Source organism: Trichosurus vulpecula, chromosome 8 (assembly GCF_011100635.1).
Source record: "Trichosurus vulpecula isolate mTriVul1 chromosome 8, mTriVul1.pri, whole genome shotgun sequence".
In the NCBI taxonomy this organism is placed as follows: Eukaryota; Metazoa; Chordata; class Mammalia; order Diprotodontia; family Phalangeridae; genus Trichosurus; species Trichosurus vulpecula.
In genome coordinates this window covers 259,098-285,178 of record NC_050580.1, presented here as the reverse complement: position 1 = coordinate 285,178, position 26,081 = coordinate 259,098, and the positions used below count along the sequence as shown (strand labels likewise).

At 48.7% G+C, this 26,081-nt stretch overlaps 1 protein-coding gene across 1 annotated transcript in view; it reads right to left on the bottom strand.

The window, feature by feature from the left end:
* The window catches only part of ADAM8 (ADAM metallopeptidase domain 8), a 33,187-nt gene extending 22,031 nt beyond the window's left edge, over positions 1–11,156 (bottom strand). The window contains exons 1-2 of the mRNA XM_036735571.1: positions 10,988–11,156; positions 3,233–3,348 (exon numbers count right to left, since the gene is read on the bottom strand). Coding sequence (XP_036591466.1) covers positions 3,233–3,348; positions 10,988–11,072 — 201 coding nt within the window. The 5' untranslated portion in view covers positions 11,073–11,156. The remainder of the gene's footprint in view (positions 1–3,232; positions 3,349–10,987) is intronic.
* Positions 11,157–26,081: the final 14,925 nt, after the last annotated feature.

Sequence of the window (26,081 nt, the reverse complement as noted above, 5' to 3'; positions counted from 1 at the left end):
CTAGTAAGGCTCAAAGACACTTAATTAATCATTTTAAAACAGTAAGAAAGTCCCAACTCAATTGATTTTACACCCGTTCATCACTGACTTCTCATCTTCTGTCATTTTTCCGGTTTGGTAGGTGTGAGGTAAAATTTCAAGGTTATTTCGGTTTTGCATTTTCTGTTATTAGTAGTGACCTGAAGCATCCTTTTTATATGTTAGTATCCACTCCTCCTCCATTCTTATTTGAATTCTTATCGATAACTCTTTGTTCATATTCTTTCATGACTTATCTGTAATGGTGATGGTTACCATCCTGACTTTAAGGGCAATGGCCTTTTTCAAGAGTAGGCACAGGCCACAGTGTGGAATTTATCTGAATTTGGGATCCAGCAGATGGCCAATTTCATCTGCTTCCTTAAGGACCAGTCTAGGAATAAGCCTACTTCCTCCAGGGTATGAGGCTTAAGGTCATTCATAGCTGGTAAGCCATCACCATGGTGAAACATACATCCCAAGTGTGGGGGACTTTCCCATTAAGCCCCACATATATGATCTATAGCTTGTGTGGGTGTCAGGTATTTGTTGATGTCATTCTTGGAAAGGAATACATCCACTTCTTCCAAGGGGCTTCCAGCAGGTATGTTATTGATTATTCTGGATAGCTGCACAGTTGAGAGTGAAACCAATCACTTTTTCTGGTTCTTGGTCTTTGGTCCTTCTCTACTAGATGAATGACACAGCTTACTTCTAGCCTCTTGTCCCTGTGGGTTGAGCCCCTCAGCCTGGATCTCTGGAAAGGCCTGAGCTTCATCTTTGCTGTTGGAAGGTTACTGGAGTTTCTCTTCATCAAAACAAGATTTCATTGACATGTAGAGATGATCAGTTGGCTTGGAGACCTCGTATGGCTCTTTGGATTCAGCAAATTCTTTGTCTTCATTGGAAGCAATTATATTGTCCAACTGGGCAAGAACACTTCAAGGACTAAGATAATGATTCTCCTTTTCTATCTCTTGCTGGTTCTCAGGAGCTAAATCACTCATCAAAGGAGATTGACTGGGTCTTGAAGAATTCCCTTCTATTTGATGCTGCTTAAGAAGAAAGTCGTGTTTCCTTTAGGACTTGGAGAAATAATTAAGTATTTTCAATTTCACTGCCTGTGATGGAGTGAGAGCAAATGTTTTGTTGTCTTGGAGACTGTTTCTTGGAAGGCTTGAGTAGGTCTTGTCCTCTGGTAACTAGGACAACGAGAAGTATGGCCAGGGTAGGAAATAGGTCTCTTATCTTCTGAGAAATCTTGCTCCTGCCTCAGCTAACTCTTGATGCTTGCTCTCCTCTGGAGTTGGAATCAGCAGAGATCTCCCCAGCTTTGGGACGAGCCAGGTACCAGCAAAGAGAAAGGGGGAACCCTGCTGACTTCAAACCATAGGTCAGTGTGAGCTGGAGCCATGGGAGGAGGTAGGCAGGCACGGAAGATCACCTGTTCTGAAGCCAGGCCCACCTCCACTGGGAAGGCAGCAAAGGCCTGGGGCTTTTGGCAATGGGGGGCCCCAACTCAGAGTCTTGGTCACTGTGGACCATGGGTCGCTCCAGCAATCTGCCCCAACTCCTAAGTGGGCCAAGGCCAGAAGCATCCCAGCTGCCCGGAGCTTCCAGCACCCAGAGGGCCAGGAGCTGCAATTAGCCTGGGGCCTTGCTTGGCTCATTCTGACTCTGGCCAGGTCACTTGGGACCCTCTGGCTCTTGGCCCAGCGACCCCAATGAGACAAACTCATCTAAGCCAGAGCAGCTAGGAGCCACTTCCTGGAACAGAACAGGCCAGAGGTGATTTCCAAGAGAGGAGATGGAACTTTTCTCTCTAAAGGAAAGCCTGGAGTCTGACTTAAGACTTTTCTATTTCAACTGAGACCTGCCCTTTTGAAAATACTAAAAAGAGGAAGTTGTGAAAGGTAGTAAGATTATGAAAACAAACCAAAAACCACCCCAGGAGACACCCATCCCAACCTACGTTTAGTAAGCACTAGCTGTGTGCACATAGGCTGCTGGCCAGAGAGGAACAGAGAATAAGAAGGGAGGGCCTCTTCTCTGGAGGGCTAGATGACCCAGTTGTCACCTGGACCCTGGCCCACCCCAGCCCCATAGTGGGACCACAGGTAGAACCAGGGCTGGACAGTTGGGTCTGGCCATCCCCAGTGTAGATGGGGAGAAGGTGGGTCTAGCTTTCCCCAGAGTAGAAAGGTAAAGCCCCAGCAGGGAAAGAGTGGAGGATGGGAAGGGCCATGGAGGACTCCCACACGTGGGGGCAGGAGGAACAAAAGAAAGAGGAGGGGCACCTGGGTGAGCAGGACCACCCCTCAGAAATTCTGTCCCAGTCCAAGGCAGGTGGAGCATCCAGCAGCTGGAGCATGAAGGATCCAGGGGAGGGAGCAGAGAGACCATGGTCGGGGCCACCAGTTTAAGGGTTTGGGCAGCAAGGAAGGAGGCTGGGTGGACAGAGTCGTCCTTGGTTCTCTCTGTCAGTGTCTCATCCTATCAGACTTTTATATGCAGAGAAGTAAACAGACAGTCCCTGTCCTTACAATCCCGATGACCCTGGGCCAGGATGTCCTCCCATTGCCCAGCACAGGACCCCGGACACAGCAAGAGTTTCATAATTGCCAGCTGTGCCATGTTTGCTGGTGTGAATGGTGGCAGATTCCTGCCTCCCAGTCCAGCTCTTCCAGGAGAAAGCTCCCTGCCACTCTTGCCCTCACACTTACTGAGCCAGGGCACAACAAAGGAAGGATGGGGCTGGAGAGGGTCTGATTTCTGGGAAAGAAGCCAGCGAGCTCTGTCACTAGCCTGCCTGCCTGCTTGCCCACCCATCCAGCTGCAGAAAAGGTTGTTGATTTTAGTTGATAAGATTGAGAAATCCCCACTCCAGATTTCTACGGCTGTCTCCCAGCCAGGGACCTGAGTTCCTTAAATGAACAGCTAGTGCTGAGCTCAAAATTAGAGCTACAGGTGGAAGGACCCCAGAGATCTCCCCTGAATTGGGCAATCAAGACACACGATAGAGCCAGGGCTGACCCAGGGCTGACCCACAGCAGAGCCAGGGCTGGCCCATGGCAGAACCAGGGCTGAGTGGCCGAGAGGACCTAGCATCTCTCACTCAGGGCAGGATCCCAGGTCCATTGTTGGGGCCCAAGGGAGCCACTCTACAACGGGGAGCAGAGGTCGCATGCTGAGTGAGAGCCAGAGACAGACTTACCGGGGTTGAGGAGAGGTCTCTCCGGGCCCTGGGGACAGGCACCTTCCATGGATACACAACCTCATACTGCTCCATGTGGGTCAAGGGGCCAGGCAGAAGCAGGCGGGCAGAGAGTCCTGGAGAGAGGAGGCAGTGGATGAAGATGCTGCTGGCGGCAGGGGTGGGGGTGGTGTGGGGGAGAAATGGCCAAGATCAGTGGTCAAGACCAAGACCAACAACCACCTGTGGCTCATATTTTCTCAGTTTGCTTTGTGGGAACCAAAGTTCAGTGAAGGAGTTTCCTCTCCCACTCTTCCCCTCCAGCCCCAGCATCCTCCCCCATCTTCCAAAGGCCAAGGGGCAGCCTAGCCCAGGTCATCAGCACCCCCATGGCCTCTCATCAAGCAGCCAAAGAAGGGAGGAAGAGGAGGAGGAGGAGGTGGTGATGACTGGAAGCTGCAGCTCAGACTCTAACCCTCCCACAGGTACCAGCTTCAGTTCCAAGAAGCTGAATGGACCAGAGGTGGAAAGTCCAACACTCAGCTTGCCCCTCAGCCTTTGCCAACCAATGCTCCCCTCTGTGTCTCAGGTTTTCCTTTGGAGGCCAAGTCCTGAGGCTGTGAGAACAAGTCTGTCACAGAGGAGTGAATTTGTGTGGCCTATGAAGATAAGGGCATCCCCAGGGCTGGCTCTGCCCAGAGCCCACATCGGACCCGCAGCTCAGCTCCTTTCTATCCCCTCAAGCCAGCCCTCAGTGAAACCCATCTGCAATTATTTACCCACACACCCCACAGACACTCTCACGATTTCGATCACCATCGTTTCAGATTGGTTGTTATTGAGGTGTTTTCCATCATGCCCAACTCACTGTGACACCATTTGGGGTTTTCTTATTTTTTCCGCCATTTAATAGTATTTTGTTTTTTGCCAATTACATGTAAAGATAGTTTTCAACATTCATTTTTGTAAGATTTTGAGTTCCAAACTTTTCTTCCTCCCTCCCCTCCATCCTCCCCAAAACAGAAAGCAATCTGATAGAGGCTATACATGTGCAATCATGCTAAACATTTCCACATTAGTCATGTTGTGAAAGAAGAATCAGAACAAAAGGGAAAAACCACGAGAAAGAAAAAACAAAAAAAAGTGAAAATGCTTTGATCTGCATTCAGACTCTGTAGTTCTTTCTCTGGATGTATTGCATTTTCCATCGTGAGTCTTTTGGAATTGTCTTAGGTAATCGTGTTAAATCATTGCATCGCTGAGAAGAGCTAAGTCTACCAAAGCTGGTCATAGCACAATGTGGCTGTTAATGTGTTCTGTTCTCCTGGTTCTGATCACTTCACTCAGTCTCAGTTCATGTAAGTCTTTCCAGGTTTTTCTGAAACCCAACTGCTCACCATTTCTTATATCACAATATTATTCCATTACATTCAGATACAACATGTTCAGCCATTCCCCAACAGACAGGTATCCCCTCAATTTACAATTCTTTGCCACCACAAAAAGCTGCTATAAATATTTTTGTACATGTGATTCTTTTACCTTTTTTATGATCTTTTCAGAATACAGACCTAGCAGGGGGTATTGCTGGATCAAAGGGTATGCACAGTTTTATAGCCCTTTGGGCATAGTTCCAAATTGCTCTCCAGAGTGGCTGTATCAGTTCACAACTCCACCAACAATGCATTAGTATTCCAATTTTCCCACATCTTTTCCAACATTTATCATTTTCCTGTTTTGTCATGTTAGCCAATTTAATAGGTATGAGGTGGTACCTCAGTTGTTTTAATCTGCAATTCTCTAATCAATAGATTTAGAGCATTTTTTATATGACTATAGATAGCTTTGATTTCTTCATCTCAAAACTGCCTGCTTATATCCATTTGGGATTTTCTTGGCAATGACACTGGAGTAGTTTGCTATTTCCTTCTCTAATTCATTTTACAGATGAGGACACTGAGACAAAAGGGATGAAGTGACTTGCCCAGGGTCACACAGCTAGTAAGTATCTGAGGCCAAATTTTATCTTGTGTCTTCCTCATTCCTGGCCCTGTGCTCTATCCGCGTGTTCTATCCACCTTAGGTGACCATCATTTCAGAGGCATTGGTAAAATGGAGAAACAGACAAGCCCACTGCTGGAAGTCCCCCTTTGCTCTCGTGCTCAACCACTGCCTTGGCCCAGGCCCAGATACAAGGAGTGGCAGGGACACCTCGACACTTCCACCCATCCGGCAGCGCCACATTCTTTTCCTGGGCAGGGAGGCTTCCAGGCCTCTCATAGGAGGGAGGGAAAAGCAGACCCTGGGGGGACGGGGGAGGAGGCTTGGCCACCCTCTTCTCCAGGCTGGAGGACCCAAAGCATTTGCAGGTCACCCTCTCCAGAGCCCAGCAAGCACCAGCAACCAGGACCACAGCAATCTGGGCTGCACTGCCTCTCCTATTCAGACTGCCTATCAGATACGGGAGAAGCAAGCACGGGACAGCAAACATTGAAGTGGCCCTGGAGACTGTGGGCCTCAGGGCAGAGCAGAAAGGGATACTAGACCATTCTCAGCAATACAATGATCCAAGACAATCCCAGAGATGAAGCTGACCCTCTGACTCCAGACAAAGAACCGATAGTGACTAAACACAGACTGGAGCAGGCTACTTTTCACTTTCTTTTTTTCCCCCTTTTATTTGAGTCTTCTTGTACAAAATGACTAAGATGGAAATGATTACTTACCATCTCAGGGAGGGCAGAGGGGAGGGATAGAATTTAGAACTCAAAACTTTAAATAAAAATGTTTTTAAAAATTTTAAGAGGATGCTAGAGATGTTGCAGATGAGGAAACAGAAGCCTAGGCAGGGGAAGTGACCTGCCTGCGCAGAATTCCAACCCAGATCCTCTGACTCTGCCCACTCCACTACTGCACAGCTGTGGTCAAGGCCCCTCCCATCGGCCAGAACTGGCCACAGTGGGGTCAATGAGGTGTGGGGCCAGGGAAGACCAACATACAACTCACATCCAGAGAAAGAATGAGGTCTCCCCTAAACCCTCCCTTCTTTTTAGCTTCCCTATTTCTGTCCAGGGCACCATGTTCTTCCAATGGAACCAAGCCAGGCTCCCAGCCTCAAAGTCATACTGTACTCCTCACTGTCTCTAGCTCTTTCATATCCAAGATATCTGAGCAGCCCGTGATCTCACCTCTGCAACATCTTTTGTCAATTCAAACTTTGCCTTTTGTCCATTACACCTGTTTGCTATTAATTCCACCTCTGTTATATCTTTTGTCAATTCTACCAGTTACACCTCTTGTCCCTTCCACCTCTCTTACACCTCTTGTCAATTCTACCTGTTATACCTCTTGTCAATTCCACCTCTCTTACACCTCTTGTCAATTCCACCTCTCTTACACCTCTTGTCAATTCCACCTCTCTTATACCTCTTGTCAATTCCACCTCTCTTACACCTCTTGTCAATTCCACCTCTCTTACACCTCTTGTCAATTCCACCTCTCTTACACCTCTTGTCAATTCCACCTGTTACACCTCTTGTCCCTTCCACCTCTCTTACACCTCTTATCCCTTACATCTCTTGTCAATTCTACCTGTTATACCTCTTGTCAATTCCACCTCTCTTACACCTCTTGTCCCTTCCACCTCTCTTACACCTCTTGTCAATTCCACCTCTCTTACACCTCTTGTCCCTTCCACCTCTCTTACACCTCTTGTCAATTCCACCTCTCTTACACTTCTTGTCCATTCCACCACTGCCACATCTCTTTTCAATTTTGCCTCTGCCACATCTCTTGTAGATTTCACCTTCCTGTCATCTCTCCATTACCCCATCTCTTCTCCTCTGACACTGCCCCCACTCTGGTACAGGGCCTCATCACCCCTGGACTATTGCAGAAGTTTCTGGCTCCAAGTGCCTTCTACAGGAAGCCTGTCCTGATGCCCCAATTATCTAGTGCCCCCCCACCCCCATCATTGCCTTTGTGCTTAAGGGAATACACATTTCGATTCTCCCACTGCCTGCCCCCAACATGTAAGTCACCTGCGGGCAAGACAGAAGACAATATTCCCACACCTAACACTGTGCCAGTACATTACAGGTGCTTAGGAAATGCCTGTGCATGGATGGATGAATGACTGTATGGCTGTCCCAGCTGCCATGAGAAAATTGAGGGGAAGGAAGGTGTAATGGGCCAATAATCTTCCCAGGGGAGATTGACCTAGAACCCTGGAGTTTCTTGTAAGGAAGAGAAGGGGTTTGGGCCTGGGACAGTCCAACCTCAGGCCCAACACTGGTCCTGTCACCTAGATTTTCAGAACAGGACCAGGAGGCCTCTAGGGTAAGAGCCTTGCCAAAGGTCCAAAGGCAAGGCTATGCTGGGCCAAGCCTGCTCTCTCCAAGCCCAGGACAGGACCAAGGCTGGTGGGCTGTGCGTCAGGAGAGCTGGCTATGGCCAGTTGGGCAGGTCGCCAGGTAAACTTAAGTATCCAGAGACGGACACTCAGGATGGGAAAGGGCTTTCTCTGACCCATGTCATCTATGGAGACCAGCTGAAGGCACTGGGCATAGATACCCTGAAGAGGAGTGGGAGAGATCCTGGCTTTGTATCTGTCCTGTGAAAAAGGGCCCCAGAGAGCAGACTTTGGAGCAATCTGCAGGGGGGAGGTGATAAGCTCCCCATTCCAGAGGTCTTCGAGCAAAGGCTGAACAAGAGTTTATTGGGGATGAGGCAGGTGGCACTTGTGTGCAGGTGCAGGCTGGACTAGATAAATGGCCTCTGAAGTCCCTTACCAGCGTGACATCCTGTCACTTTTTCAGCTGTCCCTGTATACTTACACCCCAGGATGGTCGGGGCCTCTTGAGGTAGGCCTCAAACTAACTCATTTATGGGAAGAATAGTATCTAGATTATATACCCCAGGGGTGTGATGGGATAGCCTCCATGCCCATAGGTGTATCCATCCAGTTTCTAGCACCGTGCCTGGCATTCAGTAGGCACTTAATAAACCTAGTTGACGGCTCTGAGTTCACAAGATAAGCCACCAGAGGCCTCCAGATTTGAGGGATAGGGACGCTGGTACCTCTAGCCTCAGATTCTCTACATGTAAGATGGGGTGGCTGGCCTGCATGACATGTAATGGCCCTTCTAGGGCTAAAATCCTAGAACCCAAGTGAAAGAAGGAACTGAGACCCGGACTTTTCTCTGTCATTTTCTATCTCTGTCACAGTCTCTCTATGTAATTGTGTCTCTGTCTCTCTTGTCTCTGTCCGGGTTGGTGTTTCTGGGTCATAATCTCTTCCCCTCCCCCCACTTCCTCCCTCTCCTCTGTCTAGCATTTGAACTCAGGTCTTGAACGACCTTGGTCACCCCATTATATCACCTTCCATCCTTTCATTTTACAGGAGAGTAGGAGGTGGGAGTGGTCAGGGGACAAGAGACTCAGCCAAAGTCACATTCATCTGGCTCTGGGCCCAGAGCCCTGGTTTCTGGACTTTTAGCAGAGGTGTCTTTCTAATGTACTGAACAATTACTTTGAAACTGTTTGCTCACCTGTAACAGCCTGGAGATAATAGTGCCTTCTTTACCTTACTCTCAGGCCAGCAGGAAACAGATATTCATCATTTGCTATGTGCCAAGCTCCAGAGTTAAGGGCCGGGGACACAGAGAAAGGGAAATAGATTTGAGCATGCAGGGTTGGTGGTGGAATGGGGTCAGTGCACCTGGAGAAACCTGGGTTTGAAAATCATGCCTCCCAGGGGCAAGTTCCTCATCTGGCTATAGGCTGGCAGGTGTGTGGGGAAGACCTGATTTGTGTTGCATGTTAGAGCAGCACCCATTTGCCCTGCCCTGCCCCAGGAGGGCGATTCCACTCATTTCCTTTCAGCAGAAACTTGGGGTTAGGGTTCAGGTGAGAGTGGCCTCAGGCTGAGCTCCCTCCCTCACCCACCCAGACTGGCAGTGGTCAGCTGGCTGCCTGTTCCCTTTCCCAGCTGTCCCTGCATACTTACACCCCAGGATCATCAAGGTGGCAGAGATAATAAGGCACAGAGCAGCTAAGTGATTCTTGCAGGGTCTCACAGTCAGCAAATGCTCATGCCCTGGCTCATCTCAGGACTCTCCCTGCCCTGCCCTTCATCATGCCTCCCCCCTGACCTTGCAGATACAGCCTGAACCCTGAGTGGAAGGCATGATTTTCAAACCCAGGTTTCTCCAGGTGCACTGACCCCATTCCACCACTTTTGGTGGCTTTCCCCAGGCCTCTTTGCCCCTGATGCCACCCCCTACCCCAGCCCCTCAGCAGTTATAGAAACATTGCAATTTTCCGAGCAGCAGCAGGACCCCATTCCTCAGGGTTTTCTGAGCAACCTGGGCAGACAGAACCTCCCCATTTATAACAAAGAAATTGCACCCAGAATGCCCCAAACACCCATCGTCCTCTCCCATTCTCACAACCTTCAGATTTACCCAGTGCCTGGATCACACAGCCCCTGGTGGGCCCAAAGCCTAAGCTGGTGCACATGCCCAGAGCTGCGTCGAAAGGAAGCTCTGGACCCCAGGGAAGGGCACAATCCCAGGGCCAGGTGTGGGAGGTCAGTTGGGAGCCAGGACCCCCGCAACAGAATCTCCGAGAGCTTGGAATCAGCGCGCTTCTAACCCTCGGTGTGGGCTGGGGGAGACTTCAGAGGGGATGGAGCGGCTTCCAGGCTCGAAAGAATCCACGCCCCGGAGCTCGTTTCCCAAATCCCTCGGAGGAGTGAGTCACTTAGGTTAATCCCAGATTTGCTCAGAGCCCCTCCTGCAAGCTTCCAGCCCCTCACTCGCTGGAGACAGGATGATTCACCGCTATTAGTCACGGCCGACAGGGGAAATCATTCCCCCGACTCCTCACCCCGCGGTTATGGGTTACTCAATAGGTCGGGCCAATTCCTCTCCCGAATCAGTCCCTAACGCCCTACGAACTGGACAGAAACGTCTAGCCCTGGGTTTCGAATTCCAGTCCCAAAGGAGGGCTGCTTGACACTGAGCAGGTACCTTCCCCTCTCTGGGACCCCGGTGCCTTCCCCGCTGTAAACTGGGGGCTTGGACTGACTAGGGGGTCCCGAGGTCCTGCCCAGGTCTGATCTTCGGGGAAGTCCAAGAATCGGCCTGGAGTAAGCAAGCCAACTAGGCGGAAACTTGTAGAAGAGCCGGGGGTCAAGGTGGCTTCCGAGAGCTCCTGGCCTCCCCTTCCTCCGTCATTTGGGCTCAGGGGCTAAGTAGGGAGCGGAAGAGAGGGCTCTTGGGGAAGTTCACAGTTCCACTGACCCTTCACACACACACACACACACACACACACATCTCACACACACACATCACACACTCAAGCTGCTTCGGGGATCCGTCCGCCTGCCCCTCTCCGGTCACTACTAGCCAGACCCGGGGCTCCGACCCCAGGAGAGGTGGCGGGTCAGATAGAGCGCACTGCCTGACTCACTTCCCTTCACCCAAAACTTAGGGGCCAAATCCACCAGGAGCTCCCGAACCTCGGAGCCATACGACTTAGGACGCTGCTCTGGAACCTGAAGGTTCAGGAACCCAGCCTGGAGACTTCTGGATCCAGCCCAGGATACGGGGAATGATCCAGGAACCCAGTTCCGGGCAAGAGGGGCGAAGTAAACAGCCCAAGGAAGCGAGGTAAGGCTCTTTACGCTTCGGGCTGCAGAATCCACAGCCCCACGCCCCGGGGTCCCCCCTAATCTATTCTCCCCCCCCCCTCCCCCAGCATACACACACTCACCTGAGCGCCCCAGGGCGCTGGGCGGGCTCAAGACGAGGAACAGGACGAGGCCAAAAAGGCAGCAGCATCGACAGGAGCCGCACATGGTCCCTACTCTGACGGAATGGGCCCCGGCTCCCGCGCACGGAGAGCTCACCTGAAGCGCACCCGAGCGGCAGCTGTCAGTCCCAGGTCTGTGGGCGTTCCACCCTGCGCTAAGGGGCAGAAGCCGAGGCCCGGGAGGGGGCGGCGCTCCCTCTCCCTCCTCTTCCCCTTCTATCTCCTCCTCCTTCGCAGCCCCGGTAGGCACCACCTCCGCACACTTCTCCAACCACAGGCTAGGTAGGGCTCTACTTGGCCCCGGGGGCCGCGGGGTCCCGCCGGGTCCCGCCTAACCCAGACCGGGAGGACGAATCGGAGCGGATCTAGGCACGGCCCCGCCCCCTCCCGGACTGGGTGGGAAGGTGTGGCCCAACAGCACCGTTACCTTGTCCCTAGGAGATGACTTTCGAGCCTAGGTCGTCCCTGCCCTCGGGGATCTCACTGCCTAATGGTAGAAACTCCTAGCAAGGACGTCCGAAGAGGCTGTCTATGGAGTAAATTGGAAATAAAGGAATTGGGAAGGGCTTCCTGGAGAAGGTGGGAGTTTAGCTGAGATTTGAAGGAAGCCAGGGAAGCCAGTAGGCAGAGACGAGGAGAGAGTCTCAGGCATAGAGGACGGAGAGCGAAAAGGCACAGACACAGAGACAGACACGGCCAAAGACAAAGAGACAGAACCAGAGATAGAACAGAGACACAGAGAAACAGAAAAGAGACAGAAGTCCATGTGACTTGCCCTTTGACCTCCAGCGGCTGGCTCCTTTAAGGCCTGGCATTCCCCTCCCCCATTCAATTCCAGCCCTAACCCTCGGCTTGGACACCACTGTCTGACTCACGCTGGGATGCCATTTGGACTGTCAGGGTAGGCAGAGAGAGCAGAAAGTTTCTGTCTTGCCTCAGCCTCCTCAAGAGGGGTTAGTCCAAACTGGAAAAGAAGGATCCAATCTGGATCTCAATGAAGAATCTCCCTTGGACCCCGTTGTCTAAGGGCCTCTCTCTGCTTGGTGGGGAGCACATTTCATGATGGAAGAGCCCTCTTTGGTAGGAGGTTTGTTTAGATGTCTACTAGCTAGATCTGCCTCTTTGCATGCTGCTTCCCTGCCCCTCCCTTATGTTCCTTTCTCCCCCCCAAGATGAGAATGTTACCTTGCTTGGCCAAGACAGATGCCTGAGGCACTCCACTGCAGACCCTCAACTCTCTCCAGTATAAGCTAAGCTCCCTAAGGGCAGGGCAGTGTGGTTTTGGTCTTAGTATCACTTGAGCCTAACACAGTAAGATGAATTAATTAATATTAATTAAGAACTATTTCTTGGATTGAATCTTTTAGTGAGGATGTGTCTGGAGAGAATTCATTAGATGCCTCATTAAAATGGAGGCCCCCACCTAGTGCAACCTCTCGGGTCACTCTGGGATAAAGGGAATGTGGTGCCTAGTGAGGTGTGACTGTTCTTGTTGGCCCCAAGCTGCCCCTTGTGACCCCCCTCAAACATGAAATCCCTGATGTGTCCTGTTTCCTGCTTCCAGACTAGAGAAGTGATAGAGTCTTCTCAAGAAGATCCTCAAGTCTATAAAAACAGAGCCTTGTCCTGATAAGAGATGGAGGGAGTCGGGCATGTTGATACCTGCTCCAGTGATTTACCTGGAAATTTGGACACTTTCTGTCCCACTCCACTGCCTGGGTCCAGGGCTCCTCAGAGGCCCCTCTGTCTCTCCCCCCCCCCATCAGCCATGCAGCACCCCCAAGATGGCACACCCTGTCTTTCCCCCACCCATGAAGAAACAAGAGGTAGTGGCCAGAGAACAAAGAACCCCAGGTCTACAATCATGAAGAGGCTTCTTAGTCCTGATCTGCCTCTCCCCTTTCTGGGACTCAGTTTCCTCTTCTAAAATGGCCTCCCTGTCTAGTGGATCTGACCTTCCCTTTTACTTCTTGGGTGATGAGGAGAGATCAGAATTAGGACCAGAATGGTGACCAGTCAGTCCCTGCTGGCTGTGCCCCAGTCACACCCAGCCTGCTCCTGCAGCCAGAAAGTTTCATTTGACAGGCATAAGTGTAAAATCTTACACCTGGGCACCTACGAAAACCCACATCCCAAATGTGACTTATAAAAAGATCAAGAGACATCGTTTCTAGGTAACTGATCATTGTATTAATTATTGCTGGCAGGTGGTCATTTGGCTGCCCCTCATGAACTAAAGATGGATCACGGAAGCCTCTTGATTCATATATGCCCTTGGAAGGGAGTTCCAAACAGGCAGTGTTCAACTCCAGTTAACAAGGAGAAAAATGGATATTTATAATGACAGGTGGGCCCTTTCTAATGAGAGGCTGGGGGTGGGACTGGGAACTTGGATTTTGTCACTTTTACTCCCAGGCCACCTCCAGGCTGGGGCAATCTAGACAAAAGATCTAACCTCCCCCAAGCCCACTCAGAACACAATGGGCTCCCCCACTTGGGTGCCTTCTGAACCAGATTGGGGAGAAAGTTCATCCAATCTCATCATCAGTAATGTCCTTCAGATGCTGGATAATTTCTTAATGAGGAAATAGGAAAGTTAAAAAAATCTAATTATTGTTAGTATGAGAGAGAAATAGTAATTGCTCTCCCCTATAAAGCGGGGGAGGTCAGGTTGGGTTAGGCCTCCGCCCTGGACCTTTCTCTCTTCTCTCTCTAGACTACTGCACACCCATGGAGCCCATTATCGTCTCCATGCTGAGGGTACTTAAATCCACTTATCCAGTGTTTATTAGCCACATTTATTCACCTCTCTGCTGACCTCCAGTCTCTCATCTCCGACTCCTTTCTGACATGGTGAATGAACTAGCTGTCCCATAGATATCTTAAACTGATGCTGCAACAGTCTGCTAGTGGCTGCTGAAGGGGTGTAAGACCCACCACGAACCAGCACACACAAAGCTGCCAATGCCCAGGTTCTTTGGATCTGCTTTACTAAGGAAAGCAACCTTAAGGGGTTAACAATCATACTTTAATCCAGCATACAAATATCACTCACTTAGTTCAGGGGGAAAAGCCAGCCCCCTGAACTTCAGAGCAAATACAAATTACAAACATCAACAGACAGACCTTGTCTGATTCAAATCTCAATGCAAAGTTACCAGAGTTTAACAAAGTCTGAACATCCGGGTTTACAAGCTGGAGGGCTCTTAACTACAGCTGCTCAGTCTCCACATGAGCACTCCACCTAGAATGAGAGCCCCAAGCAAATAGCTCTGTTCTCTCTTTTTATACAGTTTCAGAAGTCATCAAACATCATCTGAGCAACCAGAGCTTAGGTGCCTACTATTGGCTCTGGTTTTAGCAACTCCGCTTAGGACCCTGAGGACTTCACGCCCACATAGGCTTAGCACCTAGTAATTAGGGGTTTGGGCCTGGGGTTTAGCACCCAGTAGGACTCAATCAAAGACACCCAACTTAATTGATATTACAACTGAGCACATCCAAGACAGAACTCATCCCCTAAACCCTCTCCCCACCCCCACCTGCCCTATTACTGGGGAGGGTACCACCCTCCTCCAAGTTGCCCAGGCTCCTCACCTGGGAGTCCCCTTGGACCCCTCACTCTCACCTCTCATATCAAATCCGTTCTCAAGGCCTGTCGATTTCACCTTCATAACATCTTTTCCATTCACACCCTTCTCCCCGCCCCCCCCCCCCAGGCCTGCCCCACAGGCCGCATCCCCTCACCCATGGACAACGGCCATAGCTGCTGGGGGCAGGGTCTGCCTGCCTCAGGGTTCTCCTCAGTCCTGTCCACCTCCAAAGTGGCCTTCCCAAAGTACAGCTAGGACCCTGTCAATGAACCGAAGAGTCCTGTATTACCTCCAAATCGAGAGAAAGTCCTTTGTCATCAATTGTCCTGCCCCCATCTTTCCAGTCTTTTCACACCTTATGATTCATCCTCCAGTGACATCAGTCAACACACAACATACCCCACATCCCAAAAATGGACATTTTCACTGGCTGTTCACCATTCCTCCTTCTGCTTCACAATGTACATGGAAATTTTATCTTAAGAGGATAAGACCAAAAAGAAAAGACAGATAAGCTGGAGCCTCAGTCAGACCAAGGAGCCCCTTCATCCTGAAGGCCATGGTGGGGGTGGGGCCACTAGTGCTTCCTGGGCTGCATGAAGGCTGGAGAGGGGAGACACTGGAGGGAGGGAGTCAGCTGCTCAACAACCATGCATTAAGGGCTCACTATGTGCCAGTCACTGGGGATTCAAAGAAAGTTCCCAAATGCCCCCAAATCCAACCCCATCACCCAACCACAAGAACAGTCCTGCTCCTGAAAAGCTCGCATCTGCCAGCCATTCTGTGCCACAAGACCCAGACACACGGGAGAACAGCAGCAGCAGCACCAGAGATAGGCTTCCTGGAGAAGGGAGATTTGAGCTTTGACCTGATTGAAGCCCGGTTAGGAGGTGAACAGCAATGAGGACCAGACTTGGGTGATAGCAGTGTGATGGGAGAGAAGGGGACAGGTGCTGGAGGAGATTGAGCCTGACGGGAGTAGAACAGAAAATGATGCCAAGGATGTGACCCTGTGTTGGGGAGGGCAATGCTACATTCGGTGGGATTTGGGGAGAAAACCCAAACCACACTCAGTGTGAGGAGCCTCAGGGACCTCCAGGTGGAGATGTCCTGCAGACAGCTGGAGGTGGGAGATTGGAGCTTGGGAGAGTGGGGGGTTTAGGGTTAGGGTGCTGTGGAGGGGGGTTAGGGTCAGGGTGCTGTGGGGGAGGTTAGGGTCAGAAGCCCGTTGCGGGGGTTTAGGGTCAGGGTGCTGTGGGGGGGGGTTAGGGTCAGGGTGCTGTGGGGAGGTTAGGCTCAGGGTGCTGTGAGGGGGGCGTTAGGGTCAGGGTGCCATGGGGGAGGTTAGGGTCAGAGGCCCAATTGAGGGTGATTAGGGTCAGGGTGCTGTGGGACCCTGCCACCACAGATAGGGGGTGGGATATGGAGGATGACCAAGGTGAAGCAGCATTACTGAGAGTCAGAAAGGAGAAAGTAGCCAGGAGGAGGGGAGGCTCAGAAGCGTCACCTGTGTCCCAAGATTTCCCTGGTATCATGCCAGCCAGAATGCAAGCCAGAGACGGGAGCCGGCTGTTGGTGTCACAGGCCTCTTTGGCTCAATGCCATCCTGGACAGGTTAAACTCTCTCCTACCCTCACCTTCCCTAGCCAGCTGAGGAAGGAAGGAACTAGGCCTGGCATCCAGTCTGGCCAGGGGGAGGGAGCCAGGGCAGTGTCCAGCAGCTTCCCAGCCAGCCCCTTCTCTGGGTATCCCACTAGGGCTGGGCCCCTTTCCTGCCTCCTGGTTGGGCCCCTGAGAGCCGTGGCCTCTGTCCTCCACCCCCAACAAAGCCTTACCCTTTTACCTCTTCCCTCCCACAGGTCTCCTACATCTTCACCCTTTCTGCCTTGCACAGGGGAGGGGCCTCCACGCTGTGGCCAAACCAGTGTAATAATATCAGCTCCCATTTATAGAGCTCCAGGTACTGTGTGCTAAGTGCTTAACAGATACCATCTTGTATGATACTTACAAGGCTGGGGGGTAGATGCTATTATCATTATTTTATTTATTATCATTTTACAGATGAGGCAGTGGTTAAGTGACTTGGCCAGGGTCACACAGCTAGAAGACATCTAAGGCCAGGATAGGGGATGGTGTAGCTGACACTCTGGGCACAGGGCTCCATGGTTGGACATGGGCTAGTGATTGATTGCCTTCTTCTCAGGACTGATCCACTCCAGCCTCACCAGGGGAGAGGACCCAGATCCCTCTGCACTTCATCGTGCTCAGGGCTCCTGGGTGACTTAGGTGAGGAGGGAGGGGAGCAGCTAAGCCTAGGCCAGGCTTCTCAGGCGTCATCTTGGGAGAATCTCATTACTCAGCTTTTCAAAATACTGGCCTTGAACAGGAAGTGTTGGGGGTGGAGGTGGGGTGTAAGAATGAAGATGGGAAGAAAGAGATATATTGTGCAAAGAGAACATAGTATTTAAACAAAACAATGGGGCAGCCTTCAGGCTGAAATCCAAGGTGCCCAGAACCTCAGAGATGCACCAGACAGAAAGTTAGGCATACACAGGTACATCTCGAAATGATTCCTATTTTCTCACACCATTCCAATGCTCCTTCTTGGGAGAGGAATGGTAGTCTGGAGAGGGTCTAGCTCCAAGGATTTCCTGGGGTCCAGGCCCATCTCGGCTATCCTGATTTAGATCTGGGACCCCTCCAAACCCCACCTTGGAGTGGATCCAAAGTCTATGAGGACCCTAAAGTGAGTTTCAAGGATAGAAATGAACCCCTACCCTGGCTCCCCACCCTCTAGGCTCCCAGGGTTGCACCCCAGATCCTTCCATCACCCCACCAGGCAGTGGGGCTGGGCCCCCAGGGCTGCACCCCAGATCCTTCCATCACCCCACCAGGCAGTGGGGCTGGGCCCCCAGGGCTGCACCCCAGATCTTTCCATCACCCCACCAGGAAGTGGGGCTGGGCCCCCAGGGCTGCACCCCAGATCTTTCCATCACCCCACCAGGCAGTGGGGCTGGGCCCCCAGGGCTACACCCCAGATCCTTCCATCACTGCACTAGGCAGTGGGGCTGGGTCCTATCGAATCAGCAGACCCATCTCTCACCCCAAGCCTTCCAAGAACAGGGTGATGATAGAAGCATTCCAAGCCAGGAAGGAAGAAGTGAGCTGATGATGAGGCTGACCACGAGATTCTGCAGATTAATCTAAAATGCTGAGAAAAAAAGAGAATGAGTCTTGCTGGTGGAGACCAGCAACTGACAGGACAGTGAGTCATCCAGGGTTAAATGAACAGACCAGATAAGTGGCCAAAGGATATGAGCAGGCAGTTTTTGAAGGAAGAAATCCAAGCTAGCTATCTGAGCCACCAACCATTAGAGAAAAGCAAATTAAAGCAACTCTGGGTCTCCACCTCCACCCTTCTGTCCATCAGGTTGGCAAAGATAAAATGAGCAGCGGTGGACAGGCTCTGGGACCCAGTCACCCAAGCACCCAAAGGGACTTTTGGCAAAACTCTGAGCCAGCAGGGACCCCAAAAGATCCAAGGAAGAGGAAATGGTCCATGTGGACAAACCTATTCCTAGCTCTTTTTGTAGTAGGAATAAACTAGAAACTAACAGACTGCCCACTGACTGGGAAGTGGCAAAACAAACCAGGATACATGAATGTAATAGAATACGATCCAGGGAAGGCATGTAGGGACTGCTGAGGGATGAAGTAAGCAGCATCAGAAGAAATTATACAATAATGACAAGATTATAAAGAAAAATGACTCAGAAAGACTTTGGAACTCTGACCCAGAGAATGCAAAATGAGCCCCTCTCCTGCCAGGAGAACATTTCCTACTTCCATATTCATCTAGTTCAGGCTGGCTCGGGAGGACAGCCCTCTGGCTGGCAGCAGGTCAGACACCTCTGGGCTGGAGGAACTTTGAAGTCCATCTGCACCACTCCCCTCATTCCACAGATGGGCACACTGAGGCTCCAAGGGTGGAAGGACTTCACAAGCCTAGTGAGAGAAGCTGGAAGCAAGATGTGAATAGAAAGGGAAAGTGAGGAGAGGGCTCAGACCAGATGGATGTCACGTCATCAGAGGAGGTGAAGAAGGGCCTTGGCAACCTGAGGAGAGTGGAGAAGGCCTGGACTAGCTCGGCCAGTTGGGTCAGGGAAGGCCAAGCAGCCTGGCACTTCATCTGTGCTCAGCCAGCCCGTACTGACTGCTTTCAGGCACAGGGAGAACTCACCACCTACAGGGCTGCAGGAAGTTCATTATTACAAGGATCCCAAATCTCTCTCCTTGTAAGGCCTAGCCCCTGGTCTCAGTTCTTCATTTTGGAGAAGCCCAGAATGACTCTGCTTCCTCTTCCACACACCCCCTGCTCACCACAAAGCCCTTAGGGCTGTGAGTTCATAGCTGCTTCTTCTTACTCATCTCATTTACAGAGCTGTGTGAATATTCCTTTGCAACTTAGAGACCAAAGGTGCGCGTGGGCCTGAGAGGAGCTGCCTTGGCAGAATGTCCCCTCCTAGGTTTCAATTCAATCCTTGTGGGAGGAGGAGTAGAGGACCCCTTTCCTGACCCCAGCCTTCCCCCCAGATGCCCCTAATATTGACAGAAGGGGAGTGAACTGAAGCCGGCATGGGTGGGGGGTGGGTGGATGGCAGGTAGTCTCCAGGAGACCAAGCAGAGAACATGCTAAGTGTGGGAGAATCCTGGAAACCCCCGTGGGGTCTTGAGAATGACTTGGTTGCTGGCATCTGCTCTTCAAGAGGGAGAGGGTTATAACACTCGTCCTGACCTCTCCCCTAACCCATGATTCCCTCTAATAGCAAGTTTGGTTCAGTTCGGTTCAATGAGCAGAAACCACCAAGAATTTGTGGAAAGTCCCACAGAGAGGCTCTGAAAGCTTGTCCATGTGCACGACGGGGAAAGTGCCTTGTAATCACAATTATCCAAATTGAGAGCGGCCTCTGAAGGCTGCCTGTCCTGAGGCACCCAAGCACTCAGCTCTCTGACTTAGGCCTGGGGACCATGCCGCCCCTCCCCCCGGGGGAACTCTAATTGAGGAAGCTTGTCCCAATAGTCCGACTGTTAGCCTTTGCCATCCCAAACTGCTCTCTCCAAAGGCATCAATGATCTCCCTCTCTCTCTCTCTCTCTCTCTCTCTCTCTCTCTCTCTCTCTCTCACACACACACATTTAACATTTTAACCATTTTTAACATTTTTTTAAATTTTGAGTCCCAAATTCTATTCCATCCTCCCCTCCCTGAGGTTGTAAACAAATCTATATATGTGCAATCATGTAAAACTTTTCCATATTAGTCATTTTGTTCAGGAAAACTTGAACAAAAATGAAAGAAAAGAAAGGAAAAGAAAAGAGAAGAAAAGGAAAAAGAAAAGAAAGGAAAAGAAAGTTAAAGAAAGGAAAAGAAAAGATGAGCATGCTTTGGTTTCTATTCAGTTTTTCCCCGGAGGTGGATGGCATTTTTCATCATGAGTCCTTTGGGATTGTCTTGGATCATCGGGTGTCACTGTCCTTTTCAGACTTGTCTCTCCCTCATCTCCTCCTAAAGTCCATTCCCCACACAAGTGATTTTGATTTTGACTCCCACTGAGATTCATCTTTTAAAAGGTCCCTCGTATTTGACTGAGCTCTAGTAGGACTCTATCCTCCAGTGTGTTGGGTCTCCGCCCACCTTGCCATCTTCAGTTTGATAAGCGGGCCACTGAATCTGCTTCTAAGTCACAGGGAACTAATCAATCAACCAACCAATCAGCATTTACTAAGTGCCAAGCCCTGGGGAGGGGCTGTGGGGTCATGAATGGAAACATCCTTGCCCTTGAGGGGTTCACATTCTACTGGGGGAAGATGCCTTACGCACATAGAAGTGTGTTGAGGACATACAGGTACCTGGAAAGGCTGCAGAACAGGTGTAGACATTTTGTAAGTAGGTCTTTCTCTTAACCACGAGATTAGGAAAGGTTGTCTGAATGTGGAGTCCTCTGCCCTTCACTGACAGCATCCAGAGAGAGGCCAGGCTGTGAGGAGAGACCCTCACCCTCACCCTCTGAGGCTGATCTGTGGGAGCAAAGGGGAGTCATGTGGAGGCTCTGACCTTGTGAGTTTCCAAAAGCCAAGAGGGCTCACCATCTGGGCATCTGGGCAATCCAGGAGTGAGTCCATCTGGGCTTTGTTGCCAACCTAGCATCGAGGTGCCAGGGAAGGACCTTTGGGACCCAAACTTGGTGGGACTGGTGCCATGTAGGGACTGTGTAAAACCTGAGCCCATTTTCTCCTGAGGCCAAGGTGGTATAGGATGGAGCACATAGTCAAGTCATCGGAGGAAATGTCTTTACATTTGTTTGTGCTTCAAAGTAAATATCCTTTTCTCAAATATAATTGACACTGAGTGGGTGCTCACTAGTCACTAGTCAGCTGCCAGTGAGGGAAATATATCCAAATTAGGGGCTTGGGCCAATGGAATTAGAGAGATATCCCAACCGCTAGGGGAACCCCTAGACTTCTCAGAGGGGACAGTGAAGCCACTTATGGAGGCAGGCTGCTGTCATTTGGGGTAATCGGGAAAGACTTGACCTCTTCATAAGGAAGAAGGGCTCATTAGGGTGGAAGTGAAGAGGAAAGGCATTCCGGGCAGGGGGCATGGGAGATGCAGCGCTGTGGGTGAGGGTCAGAGAGACGTTGGAAAGGGAGGTATGGACTCTAATGCCAGATGGAGGCCTTTGTACTTTATCCACAGGAAGCCTCTGGGGTTCATCTGAGAAGGGCATTGTCATGGTCTGACCTGACTTTTGGAGAGATAAGAGAGGCAGGGATGTTAATTAAGGGGTCTGTGCTATGGATGTGTGTGTGTGGGGGGGAGTGGGACAGATAGGACAAATGCACTGACACAGAAAAGCAAAGATCTGACGCTAAATTAGATGTGTGGGTTGGGACAGGGTGAGAAGTGAGGCTGAGATTCCAAAACTGGGGCCTGGGAAATGGTGTCTGCCACAGAATGGAGAAGTTTGGTAGGGGAGGGGCTCGGGGGTGAAGGAATACTGTTTCGGACATAGCCAGTGAGAGCCCTGTCTCTGGGCCATCCTGTGTGGGGCAGCCAAGCTCATGGGTGGGGGACCATGCCTTGCACTCTGAACTAGAGCCTCCCCTGGGTACAGTTTTCCCACTTGGCACACCCTGGGCACCCCATCTAAATTCCACAATCTGAAATCTGGGAGCAGCCATGAAGCTGGGTGCTCTCCATAGCCCCTGGGCCCCTCTCCTCTCCCTCAGTTCATTTAGACTGGTGGAGGAGTTGGAGTGCAGTTCAGAACATCGATTTGGATTTTAAAGGCAACAAGGAGAGCATGTAGACCTCACCACCAAGGAGCAAATTCTTGGCTCACTCCACTTAAGATCCAACTGGGTCCGAGACCTGGGCTTTCTAGGACAGTTGCCTCCTTGCAGTGTCTGCCCAGCTTGAGGCCCCTAAGGGGCTTTCCAGAGGGGTGGCAGGGAGGTGCCCCAATGAAGGAGTCTAGTCTTTGCACAACACAACATGCTGTAGCAACAGAAACGTGATTATTTGTTTAGTCAAAGAAGGAAGAGCTGTTGCACAGCCACCTAAGTTGGAGAGAGGAGCAGAGAAAGGCAGAAATGAGGAGAAAGCACCTCCTCTTGGCATAAGGCCAGCTTGCTTCTCCTTCCCAAATGATTTTTGAAAAATTAAGTTTTATCATCCATTTTTTGCACCATCATAGCACCCCCCCCACCTTATCCCTCCCCTTCCCATTTCATATAACAAACAGTAGTTTTAAAAGACAAAAATGATTTGCTCTTTTTCTAGCTTTTTCAGCTGTGTGCCCAGATCATTGATCTCTTTTTTCCCTATTTTATTCATGCAGGCATTTAGGGATATGAAACTTCCCCTAAGAACTGCTTTTGCTGCATCCCATAAGTTTTGGTATGTTGTTTCATTATTGTCATTCTCTTGAATGAAGTTATTAATTGTTTCTCTGATTTGTTCTTTGGCCCACTCATTCTTTAGAATTAAATTATTTAGTTTCCAATTAGTTTTTAGCTTATTTTTCCATGGTTCTTTATTAAAAATGATTCTGATTGCATCATGATCTGAAAAGGATGCTTCGACTACTTCTGCTTTTCTGCACTGGATTGTGAGGTTTTTATGCCCTAGTACATGGTCAATTTTTGAGTATGTGCCATGTACTTTTGAGAAGAAAGTATATTCCTTTTTATCCCCATTCAGTTTTCTCCAGAGGTCTATCATATGTGCCTTTTCTAAAATTCTGTTTACCTCCTTAACTTTTTTCTTATTTATTTTGAGGTTAGATTTATCAAGTTCAGAAAGGGGGAGGTTGAGGTCTCCCAATATTATAGTTTTGCTGTCTATTTCTTCCTGTAACTCCCTTAACCTCTCCTCTAAGAATTTGTATGCCTTACCACTTGGTGCATATATGTTAAGCAATGATATTGCTTCATTGTTTATGGTGCCTTTTAGGAGGATGTAGTGTCCTTCCTTATCTCTTTTAATTAAATCTATCTTTACTTTTGCTTTGTCTGAGATTAGGATTGCTACACCTGCTTTTTTTACTTTAGCTGAGGCACAATATATTTTACTCCACCTTTTACCTTTACCCTATGTGTATCCCCCCGTTTCAAATGCGTTTCTTGTAAACAGCATATTGTAGGATTATGGTTTTTAATCCATTCTGCTATCTGCTTCTGTTTTATGAGAATTTTCATCCCCTGCACATTCAGAGTTATGATTTCTATCTGTGTCTTTTTCTCCATCCTATTTCCCCCTGTTTATGCTTTTATTTCTCCCTTTCCCCTTCTCCTCCTCAACAAAGTTTTGCCTTTGACCGCCGCCTTCCTCAGTTTACCCTCCCTCTTTATTCCCCTCCCTTATCTTACCGTTTCCCACTTGCTACTTCTCCTCTCCCTTCTGACCACCCCCCTCCCTTTTTTCCCCCTTCCCCTCCTACTTCCCGTAGGACAAGTTAGATTTCTAAACTTATCAGGGTATGTTATTCCCTTCTTGAACTAGATCAGATGACAGTAAAACACAAATACTGCTCTTCTCCCTCCCTTCTTTCCCTCTACTATAATATGTTTTTGTGCCACTTCTTTTGGTGTAATTTACCCTTTTCTACTACCTCCTTACTGCTCCTCTCATAGCCCTCCCTTTATATCTCTTGCTTATATTTTATATCTTTACATCAGTTAATTTATACAGGCATTCACAACCTATGTATATCCCTTTCAATTGTCAAAATAGCTGTACCATTCTCAAGACTGACTTATATATGTATATATATATATATATATACATATGCATACATGCGTGTATATATATACACACATATATACATATATATACATACATATATATACATATACATATGCATATAAAACATACATAAGATGATATAATCCCACATAAAGATGTAAACAGCCTGCCTTATTGGTTAATAAGGTTTGTGGGGTTTTCCCCCCAGGTTACCTTTTTATAAGCTAGATGCATTCCCAATAAGATCAGGGGTGAAACAAGGATGTCCATTATCACCCCTATTATTCAATTTGGTACTAGAAACATTAGCTGTAGCAATAAGAGAAGAAAAAGAAATTGAAGGAATTAGAATAGGAAAAGAAGAAACTAAATTATCACTTTTTGCAGATGATATGAAGATTTGCTTAGAGAATCCTAGAGATTCAAGTAAAAAAATACTGGAAATAATAAACAACTTTAGCAAAGTTGCAGGATATAAAATAAACCCACATAAATCCTCAGCATTCCTATACATTACTGACAAAGCCCAACAGCAAGAGATAGAAAGAGAAATTCCATTCAGAGTTACTGTAGACACTATAAAATATTTGGGAGTTTATCTGCCAAGACAAGCCCAGGGACTATATGAACATAACTATGACACACTTTTCACACGAATAAAATCAGATGTAAATAAATGGAAAAATATCAGTTGCTCATGGTTAGGCCGAGCTAATATAATAAAAATGACAATTTTACCTAAATTAATCTATCTATTCAGTGCCATACCAATTGAACTACCAAAAAATTATTTTACTGAGCTGGCTAAAATAATAACAAAATTCATCTGGAAAAACAAGAGGTCTAGAATATCTAGGGTATTAATGAAAAGAAATGCTAGAGAAGGTGGCCTTGCCATACCAGATATTAAACTGTACTACAGAGCAGCAGTCATCAAAACTGCCTGGTACTGGTTAAGAAATAGGGGTGTGGATCAGTGGAATAGGATAGGCACACAAGTAGGAGAAATCAACAAGTTTAGCAATCTACTCTTTGATAAACCTAAGGAGGCCAGCTTCTGGGCTAATAATTCACTATTTCACAAAAACTGTTGGGAAAATTGGAAAATGGTAGGGCAGAAACTGGGCATAGACCAATATCTCACACCATACACCAAAATAAAGTCAAAATGGGTTCATGATCTAGGAGTAAAATCTGATACTATAAGTAATTTGGGAAAGCAAGGAATAGTTTAGTTATCAGATTTATGGAAAAGTAAAGAATTCATGACCCAACAAGAGATAGAGAGCATTACAAAATGCAAAATAGATAATTTTGATTATGTTAAATTGAAAGGTTTTTGTACAAAAAAAGCCAATGCAACAAGAATTAGGAGGGAAGCAGAAAATTGGGAGAAAATCTTTGCAACTAGTTTCTCTGATAAAGGCCTCATTTCTAAAATATACAGGGAACTGAGCCAAATTTATAGGAATACGAGTCATTCCCTAATTGAGAAATGGTCAAAGGATATGAACAGTCAGTTTTCAGAAGAAGAAATTAAAGCTATCTATAGGCATATGAAAAAATGCTCTGGATCACTACTGATTAGAGAAATGCAAATCAAAACAACTCTTAGATACCACATCTCTCCTGTCAGATTGGCTAAAATAACAAAACAAGAGGATGACAAATGCTGGAGAGGATGTGGGAAAATTGGAACATTGCTACATAGCTGGTGGAGTTGTGAGCTGATCCAGCCATTTTGGAGAGCAGTTTGGAACTATGCCCAAAGGGCTATAAAAATGTTCATACCCTTTGACTCAGCAATACCACTTCTAGGGTTGTATCCCAAAGAAATGACACAAGCGGGAAAAAGGACCCATATGTACAAGGATATTTATAGCGGCTCTTTTTGTGGTAGCCAAGAAATGGAAATCAAAGGGATGCCCATCAATTGGGGAATGGCTGAACAAGCTGTGGTATATGAAAGTAATGGAATACTATTGTGCCATAAGAAATGGGGATGATACGGACTTCGTAACAATATGGAAAAACCTACATGATATAATGCTGAGTGAACAGAGCAGAGCCAGGAGAACATTGTACACAACCACAGATATATGGATTCTGTGAGGACCAACCCTGACATACTTCGCTCTTCTCAGCAACGTAAGGTG